Source organism: Talpa occidentalis, unplaced genomic scaffold (genome assembly GCF_014898055.3).
Source record: "Talpa occidentalis isolate TD23 unplaced genomic scaffold, MPIMG_talOcc4v2.1 talOcc4.4, whole genome shotgun sequence".
Lineage (NCBI taxonomy): Eukaryota > Metazoa > Chordata > Mammalia > Eulipotyphla > Talpidae > Talpa > Talpa occidentalis.
The window spans coordinates 91,568,396-91,594,550 of NW_023604295.1; the positions used below are offsets into that span (position 1 = coordinate 91,568,396).

The 26,155-nt window shown below is 33.9% G+C and overlaps 1 protein-coding gene and 1 pseudogene across 2 annotated transcripts in view; both read left to right on the forward strand.

Moving 5' to 3' along the window:
• The window catches only part of PLOD2 (procollagen-lysine,2-oxoglutarate 5-dioxygenase 2), a 97,791-nt gene extending 87,549 nt beyond the window's left edge, over positions 1-10,242 (forward strand). Inside the window, exons 14-20 of one of the 2 annotated variants that reach the window (XM_037525831.2) lie at positions 902-964; positions 1,955-2,068; positions 5,915-5,980; positions 6,984-7,088; positions 8,255-8,401; positions 8,508-8,633; positions 8,811-10,242. In XM_037525831.2, the coding sequence (XP_037381728.1) occupies positions 902-964; positions 1,955-2,068; positions 5,915-5,980; positions 6,984-7,088; positions 8,255-8,401; positions 8,508-8,633; positions 8,811-8,966 (777 nt within the window). In that variant the 3' untranslated portion in view covers positions 8,967-10,242. The remainder of the gene's footprint in view (positions 1-901; positions 965-1,954; positions 2,069-5,914; positions 5,981-6,983; positions 7,089-8,254; positions 8,402-8,507; positions 8,634-8,810) is intronic. The other variant, XM_037525832.2, reaches the window with a different exon arrangement.
• Positions 10,243-17,932: 7,690 nt separating this feature from the next.
• LOC119258197 (centrosomal protein of 78 kDa-like) lies at positions 17,933-20,720 on the forward strand (annotated as a pseudogene).
• Positions 20,721-26,155: the final 5,435 nt, after the last annotated feature.

Here is a 26,155-nt window from a genome sequence, read left to right on the forward strand (position 1 = left end):
AAATGTGGATTTGTTACAAATCAGCTTTGCATTTTTAAGAGTTCATCTTTAATTTCATTTGAAATTACAGTAAAAATGACTTAATTAAATTAATTAGGTAAGGCCAAGTAAAATGATCACTTATACATTTAAGAGCACATTTTTGTTCTGAAATAAATATCCATGTTTTCTCTATCATTATTAACATTGTTCTTATAATAAGATGATTTCTTTACCACTAAAATGGGTGAAGGATTAAGATATGTAGAATATATATGTATATATATGAATTTAATGATATATTGCTATTCTAAAAACAACTTTCATTTTAAAACTTGAGTAACTACAGAAAATATTTGCTTTTTCAAAATGTGCAAATGTTTAAAGTATATTTTAAGAATTTCTGTCATATAAATGATGAGATTATTCAAATTTATCTAAGCAAATGAGATTTGGGGAAAATCAGAAAAATTGGCAAGTATTATTTTCTTTGTTTTTAATAAGGCATGTATTGTTTGAATATATTTGTTTCCCTACAAATCTTTCTGCACTTTTTCATTGAATATCCTCAGTACCTGTGATTGTAATCTGTGCTCATGTTCAGCTAATTTGACTCAGTGGTGCATACTGGAATGGCCTCTCTTACACATTTTTTCCTTTGTCTTAATTTTGTGTCTAATGAAAATTCTGCTAAGGAATGAGCTTGGATTTATGTTTGACACTCCCCTCCCCCAAAAAAAAGAAAGAAAGAAAAAGAAAGGGCTGGAGTTATGTGCGCTGTAAGCTTTGCTTGTTCTGCATGTTGTTTATAAAGCGCATTTTGGAATGTCAGCTTTTGATCAGGGCTGCTATTTTTATTACCTAAGAATACTGAGAGAGTGGGTTTGCAGGTCAACTTACCCAATGCTTCTCTTCATTTTAGACTTTACAAAGGGAAAAAGACTCCCCTACTCCGGAAACATTCCAAATGCTCAGCCCCCCAAAGGTGTTCTTTTTATTTACTTTTATTTATTTTTGTTTATTAATACTATATATGGTATTGCCTTGCAGTAAATTTTCTTCAAAAGTCTCCTTTCCAGTTAGATTGGTAAAATGTTGGTAATCATTGATTTTCAATCTGTGCATATGCGTGTGTATGCTTTGTGCATTGGAGGTGAACATTGTGTCATAGTCAACTCTTAGTTCTTTGGGCTGATTTACTTTTTATAGTTAAGATATTTATGGATGAGAAAATTTAACCCAATACTGTTTCACTAGCTTTTCCAGTTTATATTTTTTTGTTTTATTAAGGGAAAGAAGGGGTAGATGTAAGTATAGATACATATTGATTAAAATGCGATTTGGATACTCTTATTTTTTTTTAACTAATGTTTTATCATTTAAAACAGGTACAGAGAGAAACTTCTTAACCTTAGTGGTATTTGCCACTTTTATTTGGTTGGGGGCAAGGATATAAGACTTAATTGCTTTAGCTGCCTTACAATGTATGAGTAATTTCTGTGGTCAGATTTTAAAAATTAAGATGAAAATTTAAAATAAACCGATGAAATAATATTGACACTTGAATTCTTGTTTAAAAATATGTTGGCTTATTTGAAAGAGAAAAAAAGCCAGAAGAGGTAAAATTCATTGTATTTTGGTGTCTCAAAAATATTTCTCCTTCTAAACAGGAATTTTTTCCCCCAGATGTCTACATCTAGCATCAATGAGAAAGGGACAAAAACAGTCCATTCTTCCTCTTCTTTTTTTCAGTTGAGTGTCAGTGCTATCAATTAGTTTTGTGTGGTGTCTGAATACATAACCAAGTTTTATTTTTTTAATTTTAAATCATGCATGTTTTATATGATAAATGAAAATGCATGTTCATGAATTAAATATAAAAGTTAAAATTTGCATTGTCTGTATATTTTTCCTATGGTTAGATGTATTTTTTGTACTTCTAAGATTGTTAATACTGATGTTTTTTGGCATTTAGGGTATGTTTATGTACATTTCTAATAGACATGAATTTGGAAGACTGTTATCAACTGCTAATTATAATACTTCCCATTATAACAATGACCTCTGGCAGATTTTTGAAAATCCTGTGGTATGTATTTTATACTCAGCTATATTTATTATTTATTTTCTCATAACTCTAAATGGATGTAAATCAATTGGGATGATAATAGGAAACTGTGGTCAGAAGCTTTTTTTTTTTAAGTTATATTATCTTTAAAAAGATAAATTAACTACATGATCTGCAAAATACTTATAAACTTGATTAATAGTATTTAAAAAAACATGCATTTGAAATGGGGATGGAATCATCAACATCTTTGATTTATTCCAGTATTTCAGTTTTATATGTACAAAGATACCATCAATTTTTAATCATGATTTTAGAAAAATTATTTGCAAGTAGCTCACATATGACATACATTCTGATTTTTAAGAGGAAATTACAGATGTTAGCTTGGAAAATACACTTACTATAGGCACTTTATGTGTTGTTTATAAAAGTATTGTGAATATGCACCAAAGATAACCATAACAAATGGCTGACTAAGTGAAATCAGCATATAAAGAAAGTCTTAAGGAAACTATTTCCTTTTAGACTCTAAACTTATCTCCCTTAAGGATTTGAATATACAGGGATTAACTATTTTTTTGTCTTGCTGAGTCCTAATTTCTTTAGTCAAGTTGGCATATTTATCCAAGAGAAAATACTCTCTTGAATAACCATCTAACCATCTTTGTAATACAATTATTTAAGATTTTCCTTTGCCACAGTGAAGTTATAAATTAAAAAGATTGGGTCAACCTGATTAGAAGTGTCTTTTATTTTGTAGGAGTGTTTGGCATTTGGGGACAGTAAACATAATGATATTTTTTTTTTTTTAAAAGATTTATTTATTTATACGAGCACTGGGTACAGTCAGAAGCGAGGGAGGGTGAAAGAATTCACCAGAGCCAGAGCGGAGAGCAGAACAGGCAGAAGGCCCGAAGTACACTGCTGAGGGGAGCAGCGGGCGGCAGGAGAGGTCTGCACGCCATGTGGGACCCTCCTCCGGTGGCCTGGGAGCAGCCGGGGATTGAACCGGCGCTGCAGAGGCTGCAGGCAGCTTTGCAACCCAGCGCTCAACCGCTGCGCCACAGGGGAGGCCCCATAATGATATCTTAACACTGTTGTAAGGAGGAAAAAGTATCATTTGACATGTTTGCATTGAAAAAGTTCTTTTGTTCCATTTTTAGCTGCAGTATCTTCATATTTCTCAGCAGCAGAATTTAAAAGAGACTTTTCTTCATGGTTTGGGTGAAATTACATATATTACATCAGTACTAAGCTTCTTGGTATTTTGAGGTATAGATTTACTTGATTTCTTGGGTAATGTTAGCTTCCTGACAACAATGTCCACATTATATTGAATTGTAGATATTAATGTAAGAATGTAATTGTGAGGAGAGTATCAGATATTAATGGGAATTGCTTTTTGTTCCATATTTTTGCTTTGTCTTTCATAAATTAGTTTGATCAATATACCTTTTGAGGAATATTTCATAGCAAATATTTGATGATTTCTCATTATCACTCAGAACCTAAAAGATATTAGGTAAAGTAACACAGTTTATTGACTATTTGATAGATAGTTTAAAATGAAAAATAATATTAAATACTTAGTGTAAAATTTTAGGGGCTTTTTTCTTTATTTTCAAAAAAAAACCAGTAATGAGGCTTAGGAAAAAGTACATAACGTATGACTAATTTCCCCTCATTTTTTAATCAGAACACTCATCAGTCAAAATGAGATAATAAGGTAATTTGATCCTTATGATTAAGTTAGCAGGGGTTCTCTGAATGTGACCACAAAAGATATATTTCAGACAAATATCTTTTGAAACATTTTTTGATTATAATTATTTTGAGCCATACAACTCTTTCCTGTTGGCTCCCTCTATTTGTACTTTGTAAAGAGAAAATTAACGATTTTGATAAGCAACCTAAATAGGTCTATGAAGAGACCTTTTTGGATCAAATCATTCAATATATACTGGATTTTTAAATAAAACACTTGATTCATTTTACAGGTCCTGACACAAAAAATGAGTCCTTTGTCCTCTTGGGAGAAATTCACCAGAGAGCACTAATTGTAGGGCAAGGCTTTATTAAAGAGACATATGAATGAGGGAGCCAGTGTGGGAAAGGAGAATATAACCTCGCTCCCTGGATGGGTTTAGGAGGAGGTATTTAAAGGGTAAGTCCATGAGGTGGGGAATTGGAGAGCTGTGCCATAGCTTGTTTTGGTTTAGACTGTGCCTGGGATGCATAGATGGGTTACATTCCAAGCGTGCAGTATGGGCTCTAGGTTTTCTCCCTCTGGGAAATTCTAAGATAACCATTAGTCAAGGTGTAACTCATGATATATAAGTCAAGAGATCTTATGGTCTGTGTGGGGTACCGAATTGTGTACACGGCTCACAATTCCAAGATTTAGTTCACATGGTCAAACAGGACTTTGGGAATTTATCCCATCACTGCAATTTCTCTTACCTAGGCTGTCTCACCTAAGAGACAAAGTCCTAAGAAAAGGATTACTTAGCCAGTGTTGACAAAGTTGAAGTATCTTATTATGTGGTTTATACCTCAGAGATTGATCAAAGAGAACAGTTTCATGAATTAGCATGAAGTGGAACTCTTTTTCAGTATACAGTTTTATATCTTAATTTCAGTAGCTAAAAAGTGAAAGTATTAGTAATCCCACGATCATTCTTTGATACATATTAAAAGCTGAAGTTTAATCAGAAATATAGTAAAAAATAAAGATTGTTAAAGAATAATTCACTATAAAACTATGATTGTCAATTGATTTGATATTTATTTTTTGTTTTTATTTGTTGGCAGGAGTTTGTTCATTATCCTTTACTTTTAAGCAAATAGTCCCAAGATAAACTCATACCATTTGTGGAAACATGGATGGAACTGGAAGGGATTAAGCAAAATAAGTCAGAAGGAAAAAGATAAATATCAGATGGCTTCACTTATATGTGGAATATAGAGAAATTGAACGAAGAGTCAGAGAAAAGACAAAATTTGCAAGCTAATCATAGACTTGAGGCATAGGTGGGAGAAGGGCATGGAGAGGTAAAGACAAGGGAAGGGTAAGCACAGGGACTGTGGCTATGGATCCCAGGTGCTGTGGCGGTGGGAGAATTATGGAGACTACACCTGAGAGGAGAAATATATACTGTCCAAAAATTAACAACTATGTAAGAAAAAAAATTTAATGAAAAATGAAAGTAAACAGATACTCCTACCCAGAATAAGCTATGGTGCTGCTGTCCTACTCCCTGTCTCATGGACTTACACTTTTTTTTTTTAAATATTTTTTTTATACAAGAATTGGGGCACAGGCCAGAGATGCAGGGTGTGAGAGGATTCACCAGAGACAGAGTGGGGAACAGAACAGGCAGACAGACTGAAGTACACTGCTGAGGGGAGTAGTGGGTGAGAGGTCTGTCCCCTATGTGGGTTTCTCTCTGGCCAGCTGGGAATCGAACTTGTGCTGCAGTGGCTGTGGATTTCTTCATATGTTGTGTCTTAACCCCTGTGCCACGAGAGAGGCCCTGGACTTACACTTTAAATAACTACCCCTTCATATATGCATTAGATTTATTGTAGCATCCAAATCTAATCACTGTAAAAATTACTCAAGTTTTAAAATCGTGTGGTATATATCTTCACCTATGAAAATGTCATGTTTCATAGAATTATATGAGTACGCACAGTGTCAGGCAAATTTTAAAAACAAACAGTGGTTTCTGAGAATTCCTGTTGTGTTCACTACACAGTCATTAAAAAATTTAGTGATTTCTAAAATGTGCATAATTTATATTTTCTATAAAATATTTCTGAAAAGGTAATTAGTTTTAATCTGTGCATTTGATTTTGTTGTAGGATTGGAAGGACAAGTATATAAACCGTGATTATCCAAAGATTTTCACTGAAAATATTGTTGAACAGGTTTGTATGAGTTACTACTATGATGTCTAGAGCATTTTTGATGATTTCCAGAAGGGATTACTTCCCTGCAGTACTGCTTCAGCAAAAGTTGTGAAACACCATATGACTAAATTCATATAACTGAATTACTAGGTCAGCAGAATCAAGGATCAGGTAGTTATAGAAATGGCGAGCATGGAAATTAGGAATGATTTTTATATAATACCTTCTTTTTCAGCACAACCCCAAATATCATAGTTCTCTGAAACAACTAATATAAGGATTGGCAGATCTCTGGCACCAGATTTGTTCAGTGATTGGGATCCAAGAATATGTTCAGAAAGGCCTTTTAAAAATGAACTCTTTTAGTGTTCCAACTAGTACCTCATTTCAGAGAATGTAAAGCATCCTCAAGTCTGAAATTTATTTTTTTTTTACTGTGAGAAAAAAAAAAAATACTACCAAACTATGACAATTGTTTGCTAGTCATTTAGATTTTTTTTTTTTATCTTGAACATACTGGAAGAGTTATATAAGACTTGTTAAAACAAAGAGTTTATCATATATCCTAGTGACAATTTTTCATTTCAGTGGCAAATCATAGAGTTACTTGAAATAAAATAGTCACTTTAAAATGCACTTTAACAAAAGTCATCTGAGCAAATGCAACAAAAACTAAATCTGCTTGTGCTTGTGCACAAAGAAATACAATGAGGGTAGAATGAAAATTTTACCAAGCATATACCTATACTGTGATCTTACAGTTACATCACAATGGCTCTCTGATCATTTCTCTAATACATCTTGATTTCACAGATGTTTAAATTGAAAAAAAAATAGTATGAGAGAGTTAAAAAGGAAAACCCTATTAGAATTGCTTGTAAATATAATGTCAACAATGTTGGGTGAACTTCTTAAAATGTGAGGTGAATATTAAGTATTCTGTCCTACCATTTTCAAAATGCCAGTTATTAGTTAAAAGTCATTAATGTTATTCTCATAATGGTGATGCCATCTTTTATAGCCTTGTCCAGATGTCTTTTGGTTTCCCATATTTTCTGAAAAAGCATGTGATGAATTAGTGGAAGAAATGGAGAACTATGGCAAGTGGTCTGGGGGAAAACATCATGTAAGTTGAAATTTCACACAAAAAAACTAAAGTGCATATGTGGGGTGGGAAAATAGTAGGTATTATGAGAATTCAGAGGGGATTTGTCCATGTTGTCATACATCTCTGAGTCCTACACTAGAATGAAATGGCTAGCCAGTACTTCAGGAGAGCTCTGTTTCCACTCTAATTCTGTAACTATTTAACATTTTTACCTGTGTGGGCCTCAGTTTCTCATTTATGCATATAATTAGACCTGATAGTCCCTCAGGGTCAGTGTCCTGGAGGTTGGGGATGGAAAGATGCATTATTATTTTTTTTTTTCCTGTGGGATATTGCTTTTCAGCAAGTCACCTTTTATTCTCTGCATTTTCACAGGGAGTTATAGTGAGAATACTAAGATAAAATTTTATCTGATTGACTGCCAAATTTGTGTGTGTGTGTGTAAATGTAAGGGGGAATGTGTTTGAATGCATAATTCAGTTTTGCATTTACATTCAGTGTTAAAGACTTGGCAGGAAGTATTGTGTGTATTCAACATGTTTTTTTGCTCTAAAAATCCATAGATGCTAGCTCCTTAATACCAAGGAATTTAAGTGGAATATTTTGGAATATTACTGCTTCTGAATATTTACACACCCAGCTAGTTAGCTGAGCAGGGAGACAAAAGTTCAAAGTGTGAGGAAGTACTTGACTTCACCAGTTGTAGCATAATGAAAAGTGATCATGGGAGGACTTTGCAGTGCTCCAAAATAGAAGTGAGACACCTAGCAGGGAAAGATCGCTACAGTGGTAGGTAATCCAAAAAGGAGCTAAGCAGAATCTATCATCCATCACAGTAAATAAAGCTTCCAGAAGGATCTCTGTGAAAAATTTATTTTTTAGGGAATAAGGGAGAGCTTCAGAAATCAATTTTATTTACTTTATAGCCAAACCTCACACACACATTAAATAAGAAAGAAAGGAGTCTACTGAGTCTGTAATACTTGTTTCATTATTGATACATTTGCAAGCCTGGCATATAAGTTATTTTTGATAGTTTTACAGTTAAAGCAGATGGTGTGCTATAATTGAACTGTTATTTTTATTGTTTATTATGATCTTGCAGTTGAAAAAATTCCAAGAGACAATATAAATATGAGTTGCATGTGGACCACATTTTATGATTTCATTAATGCTGTTTCTAGGATAGCCGTATATCTGGTGGTTATGAAAATGTCCCAACTGATGATATCCACATGAAGCAAATTGATCTGGAGACTGTATGGCTTCATTTTATCCGGGAGTTTATTGCACCAGTTACACTGAAGGTCTTTGCAGGGTATTATACGAAGGTAGTTATCCTCCCATTCCTCTTGCTTATGGCCTGTTTTCACACAAATGTTCTACGTTATATTTTTGTTGATAAGTAACTCCATCAGTTTACTTTGCCTTTTTTAGGGTTTCGCGCTATTGAATTTTGTAGTAAAATACTCCCCTGATAGACAGCGTTCTCTTCGTCCTCACCACGATGCCTCCACGTTTACCATAAATATTGCACTTAATAATGTGGGAGAAGATTTTCAGGTAATTATGGCTTTTATTTATTACATTATTGAAAAGAAATATGCTATTATGAGGAGGCCTTTGCCTTAATTTTATTTTATTTTTTTAGATTTTGGTTTTGATGGTACAATTTGAATTTTATGACTAATTAAAAATTAAACATAGTAAGCTGATGTACTTTTTTTCCATTTCTTTTAGGGAGGTGGCTGCAAATTTCTGAGGTACAATTGCTCTATTGAATCACCACGAAAAGGCTGGAGCTTCATGCATCCAGGGAGACTCACACATTTGCATGAAGGGCTTCCTGTTAAAAATGGAACTAGATACATTGCAGTGTCATTTATAGATCCCTAAGCTTTTTACTTTTCTTGGAATTGAATTTTCTTTGGGAATGAATGACGGACATGAATATATCTTTGAAGTTGTGCTTGAGAAGATGAGAGGAATATTTAAATAACTTCAACAGAACAACTTCATTTTGGGCCAAACATTTAGAAAAACTTTTTGTAAAAAAATTGTTTGATATTTCTTATTGTCTGCTCTGAGCCTTAAAACACAGATTGAAGAAGAAAAGAAAGGACAAAAGTTAAAGTAAATATTTATTTCTGTGCCTTATTGTCTCTAAGAATAATGATAATTTTTTTTTAATTTTGTGTTTCAGTTGATGAAATATTCAGGTACAAATGTACAAGTGATAAATAATATTTTCTTATTTAACAAAATTCTGGGAAGTATGGTATTTAATAACATATAGATAAATTGATATAAATGAAAATTGACAATTTCCAATCGGAAAACCAGGCTTCTAACTGAATATGATGCAATTGATTGATTGATTGTGTAAGATTTTTTTTTTGCCTACCTATGCAGGTAGCTTTTTAATAATTACTGAGGGAATACAAGGAACAATCTTACACATCATATTTTTCCCAAGAAACAGTAAAACACAATATACACACATGTCCAGTTGAAAGCATTTTGTTTAGATATTTAGACACTTTTTTTTTTTTACATTTGTAGTAGAAATCAAGCCCTGTGTTTCTCAGATTAATGTTCCAATGTATATGCTATTAAGTAGATATTAGATTTAGGAAAGCTTTCAAATCTTTTCCTTTTCTTAAAGTTTATCAAGTATCTACCTAAGATCAGCAAATGTCCTTAAGTCAAAACAGATTTTGCTTAGCTTTTCAATTCTAGAAAATAATGAGGAGAAAGAAAATTTTGCAGTAACATTTTATGATTTAAAAATACATTTTAAGTACTTGAATTTTATATCAGGAAAATAAAGTTGGTGAGCCTTTCTACTTCCTTTTTGCATTTTGTCTCCTTATTCTTTTTTTAGGCAGAATTACTCACTTTGATTTCTTTCTAGTACAGTGTTCATTTTATCTTTCTTTTTAATAGCTCCCCTCTATCTTTCCAAAATTTCCCCAACACACAACATTGTTGGACTCTTTTTTTTGTTTTTTTTTTTTTTGCCATTTCTCCGAGTAAGGTTTAAGTATCTTTATTGTAGCTGCTGTTTTTAATTTAAAGGTTAAACTTGAAATAAAGTTCTAAGCCATGGTGCCAAAATTCACTTTCTAACACTGTGTGTTAGAAAATTATGAAAAATAAAGTAATTTAAATAAAGTTTCTTTTGTTTTCTTTATTATTGTTGATTTCTTTTTAAAAGTGAGTATGTGGTAGACTAGCCTGAAAAAATACTGGATGTAATAATCTGTCCTTTTTTCCCTCAATTTTGTTTGGTATATTCACTGATCATGACTTAGTCAAAACTGTGTTTATTGAATTATAAATTGAATGGTATTATATGTAATCTTAAAATGGATTTTATCTAATCATTTTACAAGTGCGGAAAGAAACCATATAGTGTGTGTGTGTGTGTGTTGTGTGTGTGTGTGTTGTTTTTTTTTTTATATACCTACTCTGGACCTGGTGCTCTTCCAGCCCAGAGGATATGGTGTTGAACAAAAATTTACAATTAACATCTTGGGAGATGAACTTTGTAGGAAGTAAGGAAGTTGGATTCTGCTTTCTTTGTCCTCTTTGGTGGTATGTAATACCCAAAGTAAATGCCACCAAAGAGGAGAAAGAAGCATTGGTTGAAGAGATATTTTAGTAATTTAGCATGGTTATGTTAACTATAGTTAAGGGATGGTATTCCAAATATGTAACAATTAGCATGTCATACAAGCATTCAGTCAGAACAGATGAATTAAAAAGCAGAGTTCTACCCAGGCAAGTCAGCTTAATGTCCCTTGTGGTACCACCGCAGAGGAAAGTCTTCTCCCAGATCCTGGTTCTTTTCAGTTGTAGTATATGTAGGCTGTCACTAATAAATGCTGTTTTAATCTTATGCCATGTTTTCAGAAATGGATCAATATCAGAAATGGATATTTCTGGTATATACTCAGAGTGGAATTGCTAGATCATATTAATATTTTGAGAAATGGAAATAATTTACTTTGAAATATATTTGTGCATTATGTGATTTCAAGATAAACTTACTATAACTAATAGGAAAGAGAAGTTACCATAACTATTCTAATATGAATAAATGGAAGTATACTTATGTCAGTATTAACCATTTGTGTGTGCAGGTACACATATGTGTTTATACATGTAGTATCGAATGGCTTTAACTGCTCGTCATGGTGGCAGTAATTTCTAATGCCTTATTCTCATACAACTGACTGTGAATATGTTCTCCAAATATGAATTAGTGGTCCAGCATATTCATTTTCTCCAAACTCTTTTAGGAAAACAATGTTGTGTTTGTGTGTGTGTAAGTGTGTGTATGGGTGTCTACCCACTGCCCAGCACAAGGTTTGGCATATTGTTTGGGTGAATATGATAGACCACAAAGCCAGTTATTTGGATTGCTCAAAAAGAATATAAAATTAGAAAAATACTCTGCTTCCAGAAATAGGAAATAACCTCTTTCTGCTGTTCTGCTGAACTCAATTTTTTTGATAGAATATATTCCAGAATATGAAATAGTTATGAATCCCATAAGCCAGTCCTAGTCTTACTTACAGAATGCTACATAACTGTCATTGGCCCGATTTCAGGATCTGAAGATTTAACAGCTTCCTGGATGATTCTAAAAACCATCTGTCAGCATAACTTGAATACATGGCCTTCAGGGCCTAACACAAGTTTAAGAAGCTATGCTTCTAGAAAGTACCCAGTCTAATCTCTAATATTTTTTATTACCTCCACCAAATACCAGTGCCCATAACTCATCTTATTTCCATGTCCCATTTCCTCCACCCTTCTCCCTAACATTTCTGATAAACATTATCTTTTTTTTTATATATTTATATTCTTCAGATAAGGGAAACCATCTGATAGCTGTCTTTTACTTTTGGACTGATTTCATTCATCATAATCAATTCAGAGTCCATCCATTTTGAGCCAAATGCCACCACTTTGTCTTTCTTCAAATCTGTGTAAACTTCCATTGAATATGTGATCCACAGTTTATCCATCTGCTGAAAGGCATTTGGGTTGACTCCATGATTTGGCAATTGTAAAACATGGTATGAACATAGTTGTTGATAGATCTGTTTGTATTACATATTTCATGTTATTTGGAGAGATACCTAATAGTGGTAATGCTGGATCAAATGCAATTTCCACTTTTATTTTCTTGAGATGTGTCCATACCATTTTCGATGGGGGCTGTTCCAGCTTGCCTTCCCAACAGCGGATGAGAGTTCCATCTGTTCTAGTACTTCATTTGCGGCTTTGATTTCTTTATTAATTTTCTGTCTAAATAATTATTCCTTTGTGTCAGTGGTATGTTGAAATTTCCAACGATGTATTTTTGTTGATAAATTGTTTTAGGTCTGTTAACAGACCTAAACCTAGGTCTATAACTAGGTGCTATTATATTTGAAGCATAAATATTAATGTATTATCTTCTTGGTAAGTTGTTGTTCCCTTGATCATTATATAGTGTTCATCTTTGTCTATGATTACTTTTTTAGTTGAAAGTTGAAAGTCTAACTTAGTAGATATAAGAATAGTAGTTTCTGATTTATTTTTTGTATTATTGGCATGTATAAACTTATTTCAGTCTATTATTTTTAGTTCAATTTTATCTTTAGGTTTTCAATAAGTTGTTTGTAATCAAAGTATTAATGAATAGAAATTTTTCTTTTTTTCTAAAGATTTATTTATTTATGCATACAAGAGCTGGGATACAGGCCAGAGATGTGAGGGGTAAGATGATTTACCAGAGACAGAGTGGGGAGCAAAACAGGCAGACTGACTGAAATACACTGCTAAGGGGAGCAGCGGACAAGACAGGAGAGGTCTATTGTGCCATGTGGGTTGCTCCCTGGCCAGCCAGGGATCAAACTCATGCTGCAAAGGCTGCGGATTGCTTCATAGTGTGGTGCTTAACCCCTTGCGCCACCAGGGAGGCCCCTGAATAGAATTTTTTTAACCTAAATTGTTGGCATATATCTTTTTATTGGTGTATTCAGATCATTCACATTTAGGGCTATTATTGATATGAACTGTTTATTTTTCTGTGGTTTCTATTTCTCTTTATTTATCTCTACTTCTTCTGGATGGCTTTCCTTAATATTTCTATCAACTTATTTGCTTCTTCTGTGGGTGTCTATTCTGGATTTTTGGTTAATGATTACCATGAGGGTTATTCTTGAATTCCTATGTTTTTATCCTTAATGAGCTGGTATCTGTTTTCTGACATTCAAAAATTGATATATTGGTCAACCCATTTCTTCCACACCCTTAGTATTTGGTGTTGCTGAGTCATAGTATTCTTGTTGGTACTGGTATTGCTTTTGCCATTTTCTTAAGGAGTTTGTGCTTCAATTTTTTTAACTTGTAGAAAAACTCCTTTTTGTATGACTTGAAGATCTGTTCTACTGATGGCAAAATCCACTGGCTTCTACTTGTCTGAAATAACCTTTATTACTCCTTAATACTTAGGTGATTATTTAGTGGGATAGAGAATTCTTGACTGACAATTTCTGTTTTTTAGGATTGTGAATATTTTCTTCCATTCTCTTCTTGCTTGGAGATTGTCTAGACTGAAATAAGGGAAAATCTTAATTTTGGAGCCCTTATTTTGTATTCCTTTCTTTCTGCCAAATTCTATCCTTTTTTATTTTTTATTTTTGATAGTTTGACAATGATGTATGTGGGTGTAGATATTTTTGCATCTAAAAATTTAGATGTTCTCTCTGCTTGTTTTATTTCCATATTTAATTCTGTTGTGGGAAATTCTCATTTCCTCATTATTCAAAAAATAATATTTTTTATCATGTTTTCAGTGGTCACCAACCTTAGTTCCAATCTCTTTATTCTGCCATGTTGTGGGTGGAATCCAGAAAATGCTAGTAACTTAACTTCTACTGGTGATTTGTCAAATACACCTTAACAGAATAAAAATATGGAAGTAATCTACATGTGACTTGAATGACTCATCCTAATGACAGAATGTCTTCAATATATTCCTTCACTCTTATTTTACTGTTTGTCCTAGTTTCCCAGAGTGACTTGGGATCTGTCATTCATTGGAGACATGGCTTGGTCTATTCACCAAGTGTTCTTCAAGTTACAGGAAATCCCAATAAAATTTTTAGCATGGCAAAGGGCCAGTCTTGGTAAATACCTCTCTGACTAGAGTTGACTGTTTTGGAAAATTAAAGTCTTCAAGACTTCATGAAAGTAGCCTTTGTGAATCAGCACTGTTTGTGTGTGTGTGTGTGTGTGTGTGTGTGTGTGTGTGTGTTTTTCCTAGAACAGCCAGTCACAGACTCCTTTAAGAATAACTCTATCAAAAGAGCCACTGTGGAGGAAAAAGGGGCAGTGGAAAACGTTATTTAATGTGAACAATGAATTTTAGATTAAATTTGAAGAAGAATATAATGAGAAATTATTAATAAAAAGACTAGTAAACTGTACATGTGGACATGCTTTAAATGCAAAGTAGTCTATACCTAAATTATTCTAATAAATGAAATTAGAAAGTTGGAAAGATGAATATATATGCCCTAGGAATGTATGGATTTAATTTTAAAATTTCCTTACAGCATTTTATGTAATTTTAAAGATTAAAAAATATGTTTTGTTTATCCTTATATTTAAATAGATTAGAAATATATATTTGGAAAAGTAGATTCTTTGCTGATTTTTGAGGTGGTAATGTTATTTTGGCATGTGATTCTTTACTGAAAAATGGTTGATTAAGAAATCTGAAGCAGCCTCCCTGGTGGCGCAAAAGGTTAAGATGCAGCGTTATGAAGCTGTCCACAGCCACTTCAGCATGAGTTCAATACCCAGACAGGGAGGTGACACACATGATGCAGCAGACCTCTCCTGACTCTCCCACTGCTCCCCTCAGCAGTGTATTTCAGTCAGTCTGCCTGTTCCCTACTCTGTCTCTGGTGAATCCTCTTAACCCCCACACCTCTGGCCTGTACCCTAGTTCATGTATGCATAAATAAATAAATCTTAAAAAAAACCTGAATACTTATACTCAATTGAAAAATCTAAACGAATCTCTGCCTATTTAACAATATAAAACATAAGTACAATTTAATAATAGTTTTAACACATGGAATGGAAACTTTCATGAATTCTATAAAGAAAATACTGTTACTTTCAAATCACTCTCACTACAAAGAAAATATTAGATTATAAAAAGGAATTAAAATGGTGAAGAATAAAAATTCATGTAAATTTTCAATGACTAATGAACTTTTTGCTGAACAATAAACTAATTTTGGGAGACTTAGTGGTAAAAGAATCCTTAAGAAAATTGCATGCTGACCTGTATTTTTGCACCTACTCAGAAGAGTTTTATATTTGACAAATCTTAATAAATTCCAAGTGAGAAATGGACAATTAAGCATATTAAGTAATATGCTATTAAGTGATAGGCTATTAAAAATAGTTGTTAATGCTTAGGAGAAGAAAAATATGCTTTACTTTTGCATATGCTTTAATTAAGCATATTTTTCTTTACCTAAGCATTAACAATTATTTTTAATTGAAAGACTATTAATAACTGAAAAATGATTATCACATTAAACTTTTACTAAACTCTTTTCATCTGTCTTTGCAAAAAGTTTTATCTGTTTTATAAATCTTGCAGGAATATGACATCACAGCCCCATCTTGTGGTCAATATAGATAACTAATAGTCTAAAATGTAAGCAAAAAGCAAGAGCTGAACATTTTGTAATTCATGCTTCATTTTTTTTTCTTGAGCTAATATAAATAAAAATAATATAGATTGATTTTTTGATAGTTTCAAGAGTTTCACTTTTCTATAGGAATTGTAGTGTGATGCAATACATTATTTTGTTTATTTATTTAGGCAACATTGGTTGAAACCAATGTTGAAATGTATGATTTAGAGGTATAGGATCACACCCTGCAGGTGTGTGTTCCCATACCAATGAACCCATAGTGTTTCACCATAGCTTATTGTGCCCCTCCCCATTTTTCTTCCCCCACCTCAATTCTACAGTCAGAGTTTGTTACTGATCTGTTTTTTTGTCTAACCCTTTGTTTTGTTTCTTTATATTTCACATATAAGTTATAACATATGGTATTTTTCTTTCTCCTTCTGACTTAATTCTCTTAGCATTATCCTCTCAAAAATGCAATAGTTTAAAAGGAGGAATTAGTACATCATATTATTTTATTTTTTAAAAGTACCTATTACAAAGTTTAATCACGGTTATTTCTCAGTAGTGGGATTTCAGTTCACATTTACCTTTTTAAAAGCTTAACTGTTTAAGGGATAAATATGCTGTGTGGTCTTTAAAAATTTTATCTATTCTTTTTATATTTTCTATGGGAGATGTATATTATTTTTTCAAAGAAATATAAAACAAGTTACTTTTTAAATTCCAAAATTAGATTCTTTAAATGTATATGTTTTATAGATGTTAAAAGTTATAGTTGCTAAACATGACTTAATGTTACATTAGGATGTAAAAATGCTGTCCAAAATTAGTATTCCTATGACTTAACCAGATCTACAGGTAAAGAGATTAAAGAAATTAAGTTATATGATCCACATGATTCCCCCCTCTGCTCCCATTTTCTGACATTTGACTGGTTGCATAGTGGAGAAGAGGGAGGAAAGGTAAATGCCTCTATTTGACTAGATGGTGGGATCCTATATCCCTCTCTGGGGCAGCCCCTACTTTTGTGCTGCATGAACTTCCATGTGGTGGGGTCCACCAAAGAGGGCTCCTTGAAGAGCACCCCTAATGTGGAGAGTACACATTTTATTCAAGTAGGTTATGGCATATTTCCAATACCAATGAAGCAATTTACTTCTACTCTTTGTCTATTTTGTAAACGGCTAATCTGTGTTCACTAAGGAATATGGACCTGGTTTAATAACACAATTGGTGTCCAATTGATCAGAGTCAATTACAACTGAAAGAGTAATTGGCTTTGTGTAGGCAAAATATCTTGCATAATTTTATAGTGGTTCTAGAGGGTTGTATTAGAAAAATAAATTTATTTTTAAAAATCACTTTGAGGTAAACCGCATTTTTTTCATCATAATAAGCAGTTTTTGTAAGTGCAACAATGAAGATAGGTATCCGATGCACAAAAATTGGGTGATTGAGGCAATGGAGGGTTAGAATGTGGCCCATTGGGTAGAAGTTTGTGCAGGAGTTCTGTGTTTAGGAAGCAGACTAGTTGGAGTAGGTGACTCCATGTCTTCTGGCTAAGCTGCCACTTCTATGCTCGGATGTGGGGTCACAGCTGCCAGGTTGGCCTAGGGCACCTGACAGTGACCTAGAGCTTCCAGACTTTGGCTGTCATTTTCACTGCTGATGTTCTTCAAGGCTGTTCTCTGGTATGTTCTACAGGGTGAACCTGTGCCCTGACAGTGCCACTGGCTTCTTCTAGCACTGTATCTTTGTCCTCTGAAGGACTGGGTGTAGCTGCCCTCTTCACATTCTTGCCTGGACACTTCACATTCTTGCCAGACACTTCAAAGCCAGCCATCTCCTGATTAAAAAGGGGAAGATGGACAGTTTTATACTCCCAGATTTCAAACTACACTACAAAGCCACAATAATGAAAATAGCATAGTACCAGAACATAGACATACAGAACAATGGAATTGAAATGAAAGCCCAGAAATAATATCACACATATATAGTCAATTAATCCAACTAATCTGTGATAATGGAACCAAAGGAACAAAGAATATACTGTCTTCAGTAAATGGTACTGGACTGCCACATGCAAAAAAAAATGAAGTTAGACTACTATCTCACACCATAGACAAAAATAAATCCAAAATGCATAAACAACTTGGATGTAAGACCTGAAACCATGAAACATACAGAAGAAAATACAGGCAAAACACTCCATGACATAAACTTCAGAAACATCTTTGAGGACTTGTCTCCAGAAGTGAGATAAACAGTGGGGACTATATCAAACTAGAAATCTTCTGTACAGCCAATGAGACAGCAACCAAAATGAAGAGATACACTATTGAATGGGAGAAAATATTTGTACACTATTCATCTAATAAGAATAGATATCAAAGTTCATAAAGTTAACTCAATAGAAACAAAGCTAGTGACCAATCAAATGATGAGAAGAGAGCTGAGAAAACACCTCTCCAGAGAAGATTGCAAATGGCCAACAGGCATACGGAAAAATGTTCATCATCAATTATTATCAGGGAAATGCAAATCAAAAACTCACACCTGTGAGACTGGCCCAAAATAACAATAAAAAGTCAACAAACAACAAATATTGGTGAGGATGTGGTGAAAAAGGAAACTCTTAGTTGCTGGTGGGAATGTAAACTGATCTATCCACTATAGAAAGTTGTGTGGAGTTTCCTTAAAACACTAAGAGTGGATCTACCTTATGACACAGTGGTTCCACTCCTAGGAATCTACCCAAAGTACATAAAAACACTAATTTGAAAGGCAACTTGCACTTCTGTGTTTATTGCAGCACTATTTATAATAACCAAGATATGGAAACAATCTAAATGCCCCAAAACAGATTAATGGATCAAGAAAATGTGATATTTATTCACAATGAAATACTACTCAGAGATCAAAAAAGACAAACTCATGCAATCTGCGGCAAAATGGATGGAACTGAAAGGGAATATGGAACTGTAAGGGAAAATGCTAAGCGAAATAATTCAGAAGGAAAAAAGATAAATATCAGATGGTTTCACTTATATGGAATATAATCAAACAAAAGGTTCAAAAAAAAAAGTCAAAGCTTTCAAGCTGACCATAGATCTGAGGCATGTAGCAGGGGACAGGGAGAGGAATGGGTCAAAGGAGGAAACGATACACAAAGGAAGTGCTCAGATGGATCCCAAGTGCTATGGTGGTAAGAGAACTACAGGGACTATACCTAAGAGGAGAAATCAAACACTGCCCAAAAGTTAACAGTCATAAATCATTTTTAGAAAGAAAGAAAAATTTGCAGAAGTTGTGTTCCCTCGTTAAGAAACTTAATGTAACCTTCCAGGCATGGAAAAGTTCTGAAATACTTTTCAAGTATATGAGGTGCTCCAAGGAACAAGGAGAGGTAAATTGACTTGTTCTGGGGGGGGCGGGGTTAGAGAGAGAGAGAGAGAGAGAATACTTCTGTGCTGCACTCTTAAGGCCTGTAATTTAAGATGGCAGGGAACAAATCACATGGCTAAGCTCTTAAATTATCAGACCACAAGGAGGCAGCATGAAACCTGGCCTGAGGGTCTTGGTTATAGACGATGTGACCTTGATTGTATGGCTGGCTTGAGATGTATCACTTTGAAATGCAATATGCTTAGTGGTGACCTTGGTGCAAAAGCTTTCATAGAATCTCTTAGTGAAGATCTATGACTTACAACACTTTGTAGGATTGTGGCCTCACGAATGAAGGAGCAAAGAGGTTTTACTAAAGGCCCTTGAAAACAATGGACTCTAGTTGTTCTGGATAAAAGAAATAAAAATCCACCATTTGATCATTCTGTGATAAATGCAGTTATCAAAAAAATAAAGTTCCTCAGACTGGAGTTTCAATTCAGATTACTAGTGGATAACTTCTCTAACAGTGAAGGAACTATTCAGAACTGTAGACAGAAAAAGAAAACTGGGAAGTGGTGGAAAAGGAAAAGGCACTATTTGAATTGTGTGGGCTAAAAAGGAACATGTAAATAAAGAAATAAAAAACTCCCTTGGTAGAGAATAATATGTTCCTGAACTTCTACCACCTGGCATGTGTCGTTTCCTGCCTTGGCGACCTGCAGAATGTGCAAAAGGAAAAGGGGGTTTTCTACAAACTCAAAATTTTGATGTATAAAATCAGTTGCAGCAATCATATTTTCCTGTAACTATGAGAGTAGAGAGTCTTTTTCCTCAAAAAATAAAAAGGCTAATAATTCTTCAGAGTGTGTTCAAGAAAAGCCTGAGAAAAGCATTTTAAGGCAAGAAGTATTACAGGAAAAACTGGAGGAATTAAGGCTAATTAAAAAACAAAAGTCAGTGAGCTGGAACATGAAAATACTCAATTAAGATATGTAAATTTTTCTTTGTCTTAAGCCTGCATACAAGGTCATTGACAAACATGATCTTGGTTGATGTAAGTATTTTGGGCAGCATTGAGAATTTTTTGCAAAAGTGCCATGCATTCCTGATCTCTTTAAAGATGCTGGGCTTGGGCAGCTTGCTCCAATGCCTGGTATATATCCATGAAATTTTCACTCACTAGGTTTTCCCCAGATGAATTCTACTTATAGTAATTCAAGTAAGGAAGACCAAACACTTGGAGAAAACCAGAATTAAAGCAGAACACCCTAGGACAAATGGAAAGTACCCAATTTCAGAAAATTGCAGATAATGCTAGAATACCTTTGCCTCCTGATTCCTTCCCTATCCCAGCCTCTATTTAGGAGGCCTCAGAAACTTCCATAACAACTTCAGATTCTGAGTCACTAAGAAGGGACTGGAGTCTATAAATTCATTGCTAGAACATGTACTCCTTTAGCAGTTGTGATTTCTGGAACCTGAAGTCAAAGAAAAGGAATTATCTAGAAATAACAGATCTTCAGAGAAATTACCAAAGTAGAATTCCATTGAGGGGGCCTCCCTGTTGGTACAAGGAGTTAAGATGCAACCTATGAAGAAATCCGCAGCCACTGCAGCACAAGTTCAATCACCGGCCAGGGAGTTACCCATACGCACAGCAGATCTCTCCTGACTCACCAGCTGCTCCCCTCAGCAGTGTATTTCAGTCACTCTGCCTGTTCTGTTCCCCACTCTGTCTCTGGTGAGTCCTCTCGCCCCCTACACCTCTGGCCTGTACCCCAGTTCTTGTGTGCATAAATAAATAAATCTTTAAAAAAGTAGAATTCCATTGAAATGACTGAAGAAATATTAAAACAAAAATAAACAGCAGAGCTGTAAAGCAGAAAATGTATAATGTGGAATTTCTAGAAGGCAGCAGATTATTGAAAGCTCAATCAATTAAAGAGTGGACCAGGTAAGCCTCTCCATTCATCTTTGAGGTACCTAGGTTAGGAGTTTGCCAACATGCTAAAACTAAGAAAAGGTCTCTCTGAGGTGGGAGTTCTAACACAGAAAACAATAGGACTGGAGATTAAGGGCATTGGCCACTTACCTACAAAAAGAAACTGAAGATAGGCTGCCCACACATTGTCTTGCTGCAGTGACTTGCCACTCCATTTATAATCGCTGAAGGTGCCTATGATTAGAATCTGCGTTCACTGAAAGTAAAATAGAATTCTCATATGGCAGAGGAAAAGCACTTCAAGTTTTTACCTCAAGTCTTCATCTATACATACGGAAAGCCAAGTATCATCAAATTTAAAGGAAACAAGTAACATAAAAGGAGACACCAATTTTAAACAAATTAACTTAATTACCAAAATAGTTACTAAAGAAACAAGAAATTTTAAAAATAATGTAGTTATTAAGATCTTCAGAGATTTTAAGGATATCATATCCATAAATAATGGGATGTTAAAAAAATACTTCCTTTTTTCTAGGAAATTAAAGATATGATTTGAAAACAAAACACTTAAGTGCAGTATCCACTAACTTAAAACTTGTGCTTAGTTGAAACAGTCTCTTCTCTTCAGAGAAGAAAGACAAGGAAATATATGTCAAACTAAACTACCAAAAAAGGGGGATAGAATTTAAAAATCAAACAAAAGCCAGGAAAATCAAAGGCTACATTGAAAAAAATGCACAAAATAAAAACAAGTTATTTTCTCAAAATAAAAGTGAATAGGTAAAATTCTGGGATTTCTTAACCTTGACCAGAAACACAAAAATCCAACTGTGTGCTATGTCCAAAAGACAAAATTCAGTCACAGATTATAGTGAAACAGGCAAAAAGTATACCACACAGATGCTAACAAAAGTATATATGGTTGTGTTAAGACTAAATAGAATCCTACAAAAATACTTTTTAGGAGGAACAAAGTAAAGTTTGGGGTATTTTTTTGGCCAATGAAAGTATAGTTATGCAGAAATATTTTTTTTAATGTATTATAATCTTAAAAACTCTGTTTCTAAACTTTTGCATGCTTCCCCTGCAATCTTAAAGTAGAACACTAAAGAAGTTTGACTTGATTGTTTATTTTGGCCTGGGAATGCTCAAAATTTTTTTCCACTTAAATTAAATGATAGTAACAATTTCAGGTCCCCAAATAACCTACCAAATTGTAAAATTATTCTTTCAGTTAGCAGAGTAAACTGTGTAATAAGGTTTTTGAAATGTGAAGAAAAATTTAAAAACCAATAATGATAAAAGACTTTAACACACCTTTATTCAAAATCATTTTATATACCACAATGTGTTTATTAGAATGTCCAAAATAATACAGTGCCAACAATTGGTGAGGATGGATGCACAACTAAATTTCTCATAAATTGTTGGATGGAATGCAAAATTATGCAGCCATTCAAAACAGTTTTGCACTATCTTTAAATGTTAAACATACCATATGACCTAGCAATCTCAAATCTGAATATTTATGCCAGGAAAATGATAACTCATGCTCATAAAAAACAAACAAACAAACAAAAACTATACATGGGGTTTATAGCAGCTACATTCATATTAACAAAAATGACTTCCAACAGATATTTGGATAAATTAATGATGGTGTGTTCACACTCAGGAATGAAAATGAATATATTATTTATATATGAATATTAATACATGTAACACAACTTGGATGAATCTCAAAGTCATATTGCGTAAAAGAAACCAAAAGGCTGTATATCTTGGTGTAATCTCAAAAGGGTACATAATTTAAGGTTCTGTTCATACTATATTCTCAAAAAGATGAAAAATACTGAACAGTGGTTGCCAACTGCTGGAGTGGGGAGAGGATTTGATCATAGATTGTGCAATGGAGTTGTTTTTAGTGTTTAACTATTCTGTATCTTGACTGTGATGGAACTAAAATAATAGACAAAAGATTGGGAAAGCATGTGAACAGAAAGTTAAAGATTCTCAATATAAAGAACACCTATGCCAATAAAAATTATATAAAAATCATTAACAAAAGATATAAAATATTTCTCCATAATATAATGTAAATATGAATAATATGTATAACCATTAAACTTCACTCAAAATTAAAATGAGATACTATTTTTATTTTTTTTTAAGTTTTTTAAAGATTTATTTATTTATTTTATATAAGACCCAGGGTCCAGGCCAGATGCACGGGAGGGTGAGAGGATTCACCAGAGATAGAGCGGGGAACAAAACAGGCAGACCGATGAAACACACTGCTGAGGGGCGCGACAGGAGAGGTCTGCTCGCCATGTGGGACCCTGGCCAGCCACCGGGATAGAACAGGTGCTGCAGTGGCTGCGGCAGACAGCTTCATAGTGCAGCACTCAACCGCCTGCGCCACCAGAGAAGGCCCAAAATGAGATACTATTTTTAAATCCCTTGAAATGGCAAATAGTCAAAGGATTGGGTATATCTAGTGTTGGAGTTGATGTAAATAATGAGCTCTGTTGTTGAAGAAAGTATGTCAATGCAGATTTTTGGGTGGGCAATTTGGCAAGGTATGTCAATATTTAAGATGTATTTAGCCATTGATTTAATAATTCTAGTCATATCAGGTATAACTATATGCATTGGACATTTTTTGTAATAAAAATTAGAAACTATAATTTTACACAAGAAAAATACTTGATGTAGATGAACTGTAAATGTTTTGACTTTTTTAGGATTAATGAAATTTGTTCTTGCTGAAGTTGTTGAAGGGAGATATGCTAAAATTTTTCTAATTTACTCCAACTCTCCCATATTCAGTACATTGAGCACACATCTTCTTGATCAATTTTTCATTGGTTAAACATGTTACTTGACTGCTTGACTGAATAAAGGTGCTCCTTTTTTTTTTAACTGTAGTGATTTCATTCTTCATTGATTTTCATATTAGTCCAAGATAGCTACCCTATTGATCATCTGTGAGCCAAAAGGAGAAGAGATTAGAATATATGTATTATTGAAACTGAAATGATTTGCCTCCTGTGATAGAAAGTCTCCAAAGATGTTCCCCAACAAATCATGTCTATCAAGATTCATATCTTTTTACAATTTACCTTACATGTTGAGTCTATGTGGACACTCGGTAACCAAAACTGTGCAAAAGAAGTGATCATATTTTCTAAATTGAGGTATGAGAGACTTTGTGTCTTTAATCTCTTGAACATTGACTCTGAGAGATATGACTCTAGAACCCAAGTGCCATTCTGTGGGAAGCTACTTAGAAAGGCCATGCAAAAGCATTGGCCAACAATGGAAGCTGAGCTCGTACATCAGCTGTTACCAATTCAGTGAACCCACAGAACCATGAGAGGAAAAGTTAATATTATTTTAAGTTACAAAGTTCTGTGTAGTTTATTACTCAGGAATAGAAAATGGAAACGAAAATAATGGCTTTTACTGCCTCTATAATTGGTCCTACTCTGAGTACTTACCACACTATACTATTTGTTTACCTTTCATTTTCCTCTATAAGACTCCTTGAGGGAAGGTATTAGTCCTTATTCATCTTTTCTGTTTCATAGCTTAGCTTACAGTCCAGCATATAGTAGGTACTCAGGAATGAGTAATTGGGAGTTGGTTGTATATGAGTTTGTATTTGAATCAAAACCATGCTGAAGGGAATGAGTTTTGAATTTAACAGATAAACTAAAACTAAAAATAAATTTATATGTACTTTGGTTATGATGTGTGGATTAAAGACTTGAGAAAAATTATGCAGTTTCTTCCTACTAAAGTGATATGTAGATTAAATAGAGTGATGTATTAAGATGATACAAAAAGAAACTTCTATCGCTATTATTATTAGCATTCTGGCCCAAAGAACTGAGTTGGAGAGTGGTCAGATTATGAGTAACATATTTAATGTGTATTAGATTTTTCAAAATAAGCATTTTGAAACAAATAAGTTTGATATTACAGATTTTAAAACAGCAATTAGTGGAATGTTTTTAAAAGCCTTATGTCTATCTATTGACTAAAAACTATGCTTTATTTTTTTTTTTAAGATTTATTTTATTTATACAAGCACTGGGTACAGTCAGAAGTGCGGGAGGGTGAGAGAATTCACCAGAGCCAGAGCGGGGAGCAGAACAGGCAGACTGATGAAATACACTGCTGAGGGGAGCAGCGGGCGTGGCAGGAGAGGTCTGCGCACCATGTGGGACCCTCGCTGGCGGCCGGAGATTGAACCGGCGCTGCAGAGGCTGCGGGCAGCTTTGCAGTCCAGAGCTCAACCGCTGCACCACCTGGGAGGCCCTATGCTTTATCTTTTCACTTCAAACTAAAAGATAGTTTCAAAATAGAATGTGAAAACAGTGGGTTTTCAAATGCCAAGGAGAGTGTGTCCTTAATGTGTATTTTCACTGAAACTACTGTTGTTACTATGGTTACAGATTGCACCTCTCATTGAGCGTGCCTTGTTGATTTTAACAAAACACCATTTTAACATCTATTCAGTGTGGTCTTAAAAATGTGATAAATAATGGAACTAAAATTATAATTTCAAAAGTATGGACCTATATGAAGCTGTTCAAGAAATGAATTATTTATGGGAGATGTGATGTCAGAAAAAAGAAAAAAAACAACACTTAGAAAATTCATGACTGTGTCTAATAGTTTGAATGAAACAGATATGGAAGTTACTGTTTTTTTTTATAAATATTGAAGAGATAGTTTTATCTGTTCAAAATTGCTAATGAATTTTGCTGACCTCATATATTTAAATGGTGGCAAACAGTGTATTCAATTATGTGAAATAATAAAGACCTGGGAGAGTGCAGTGACATTCAGGAGGTATAGTCAATGTAAATATATCCTAAGTAAGAATGTAAAAATGACATAAACCCCTGTTAACTCTACATTGACTTCAGGTGTTCTACTAATTTGGGACATTTGTGTTGATGTTAAGATTTAAGATTATTCTATTATTTGGGGGGAAACATACTGTCTGCACTGTTTGATCC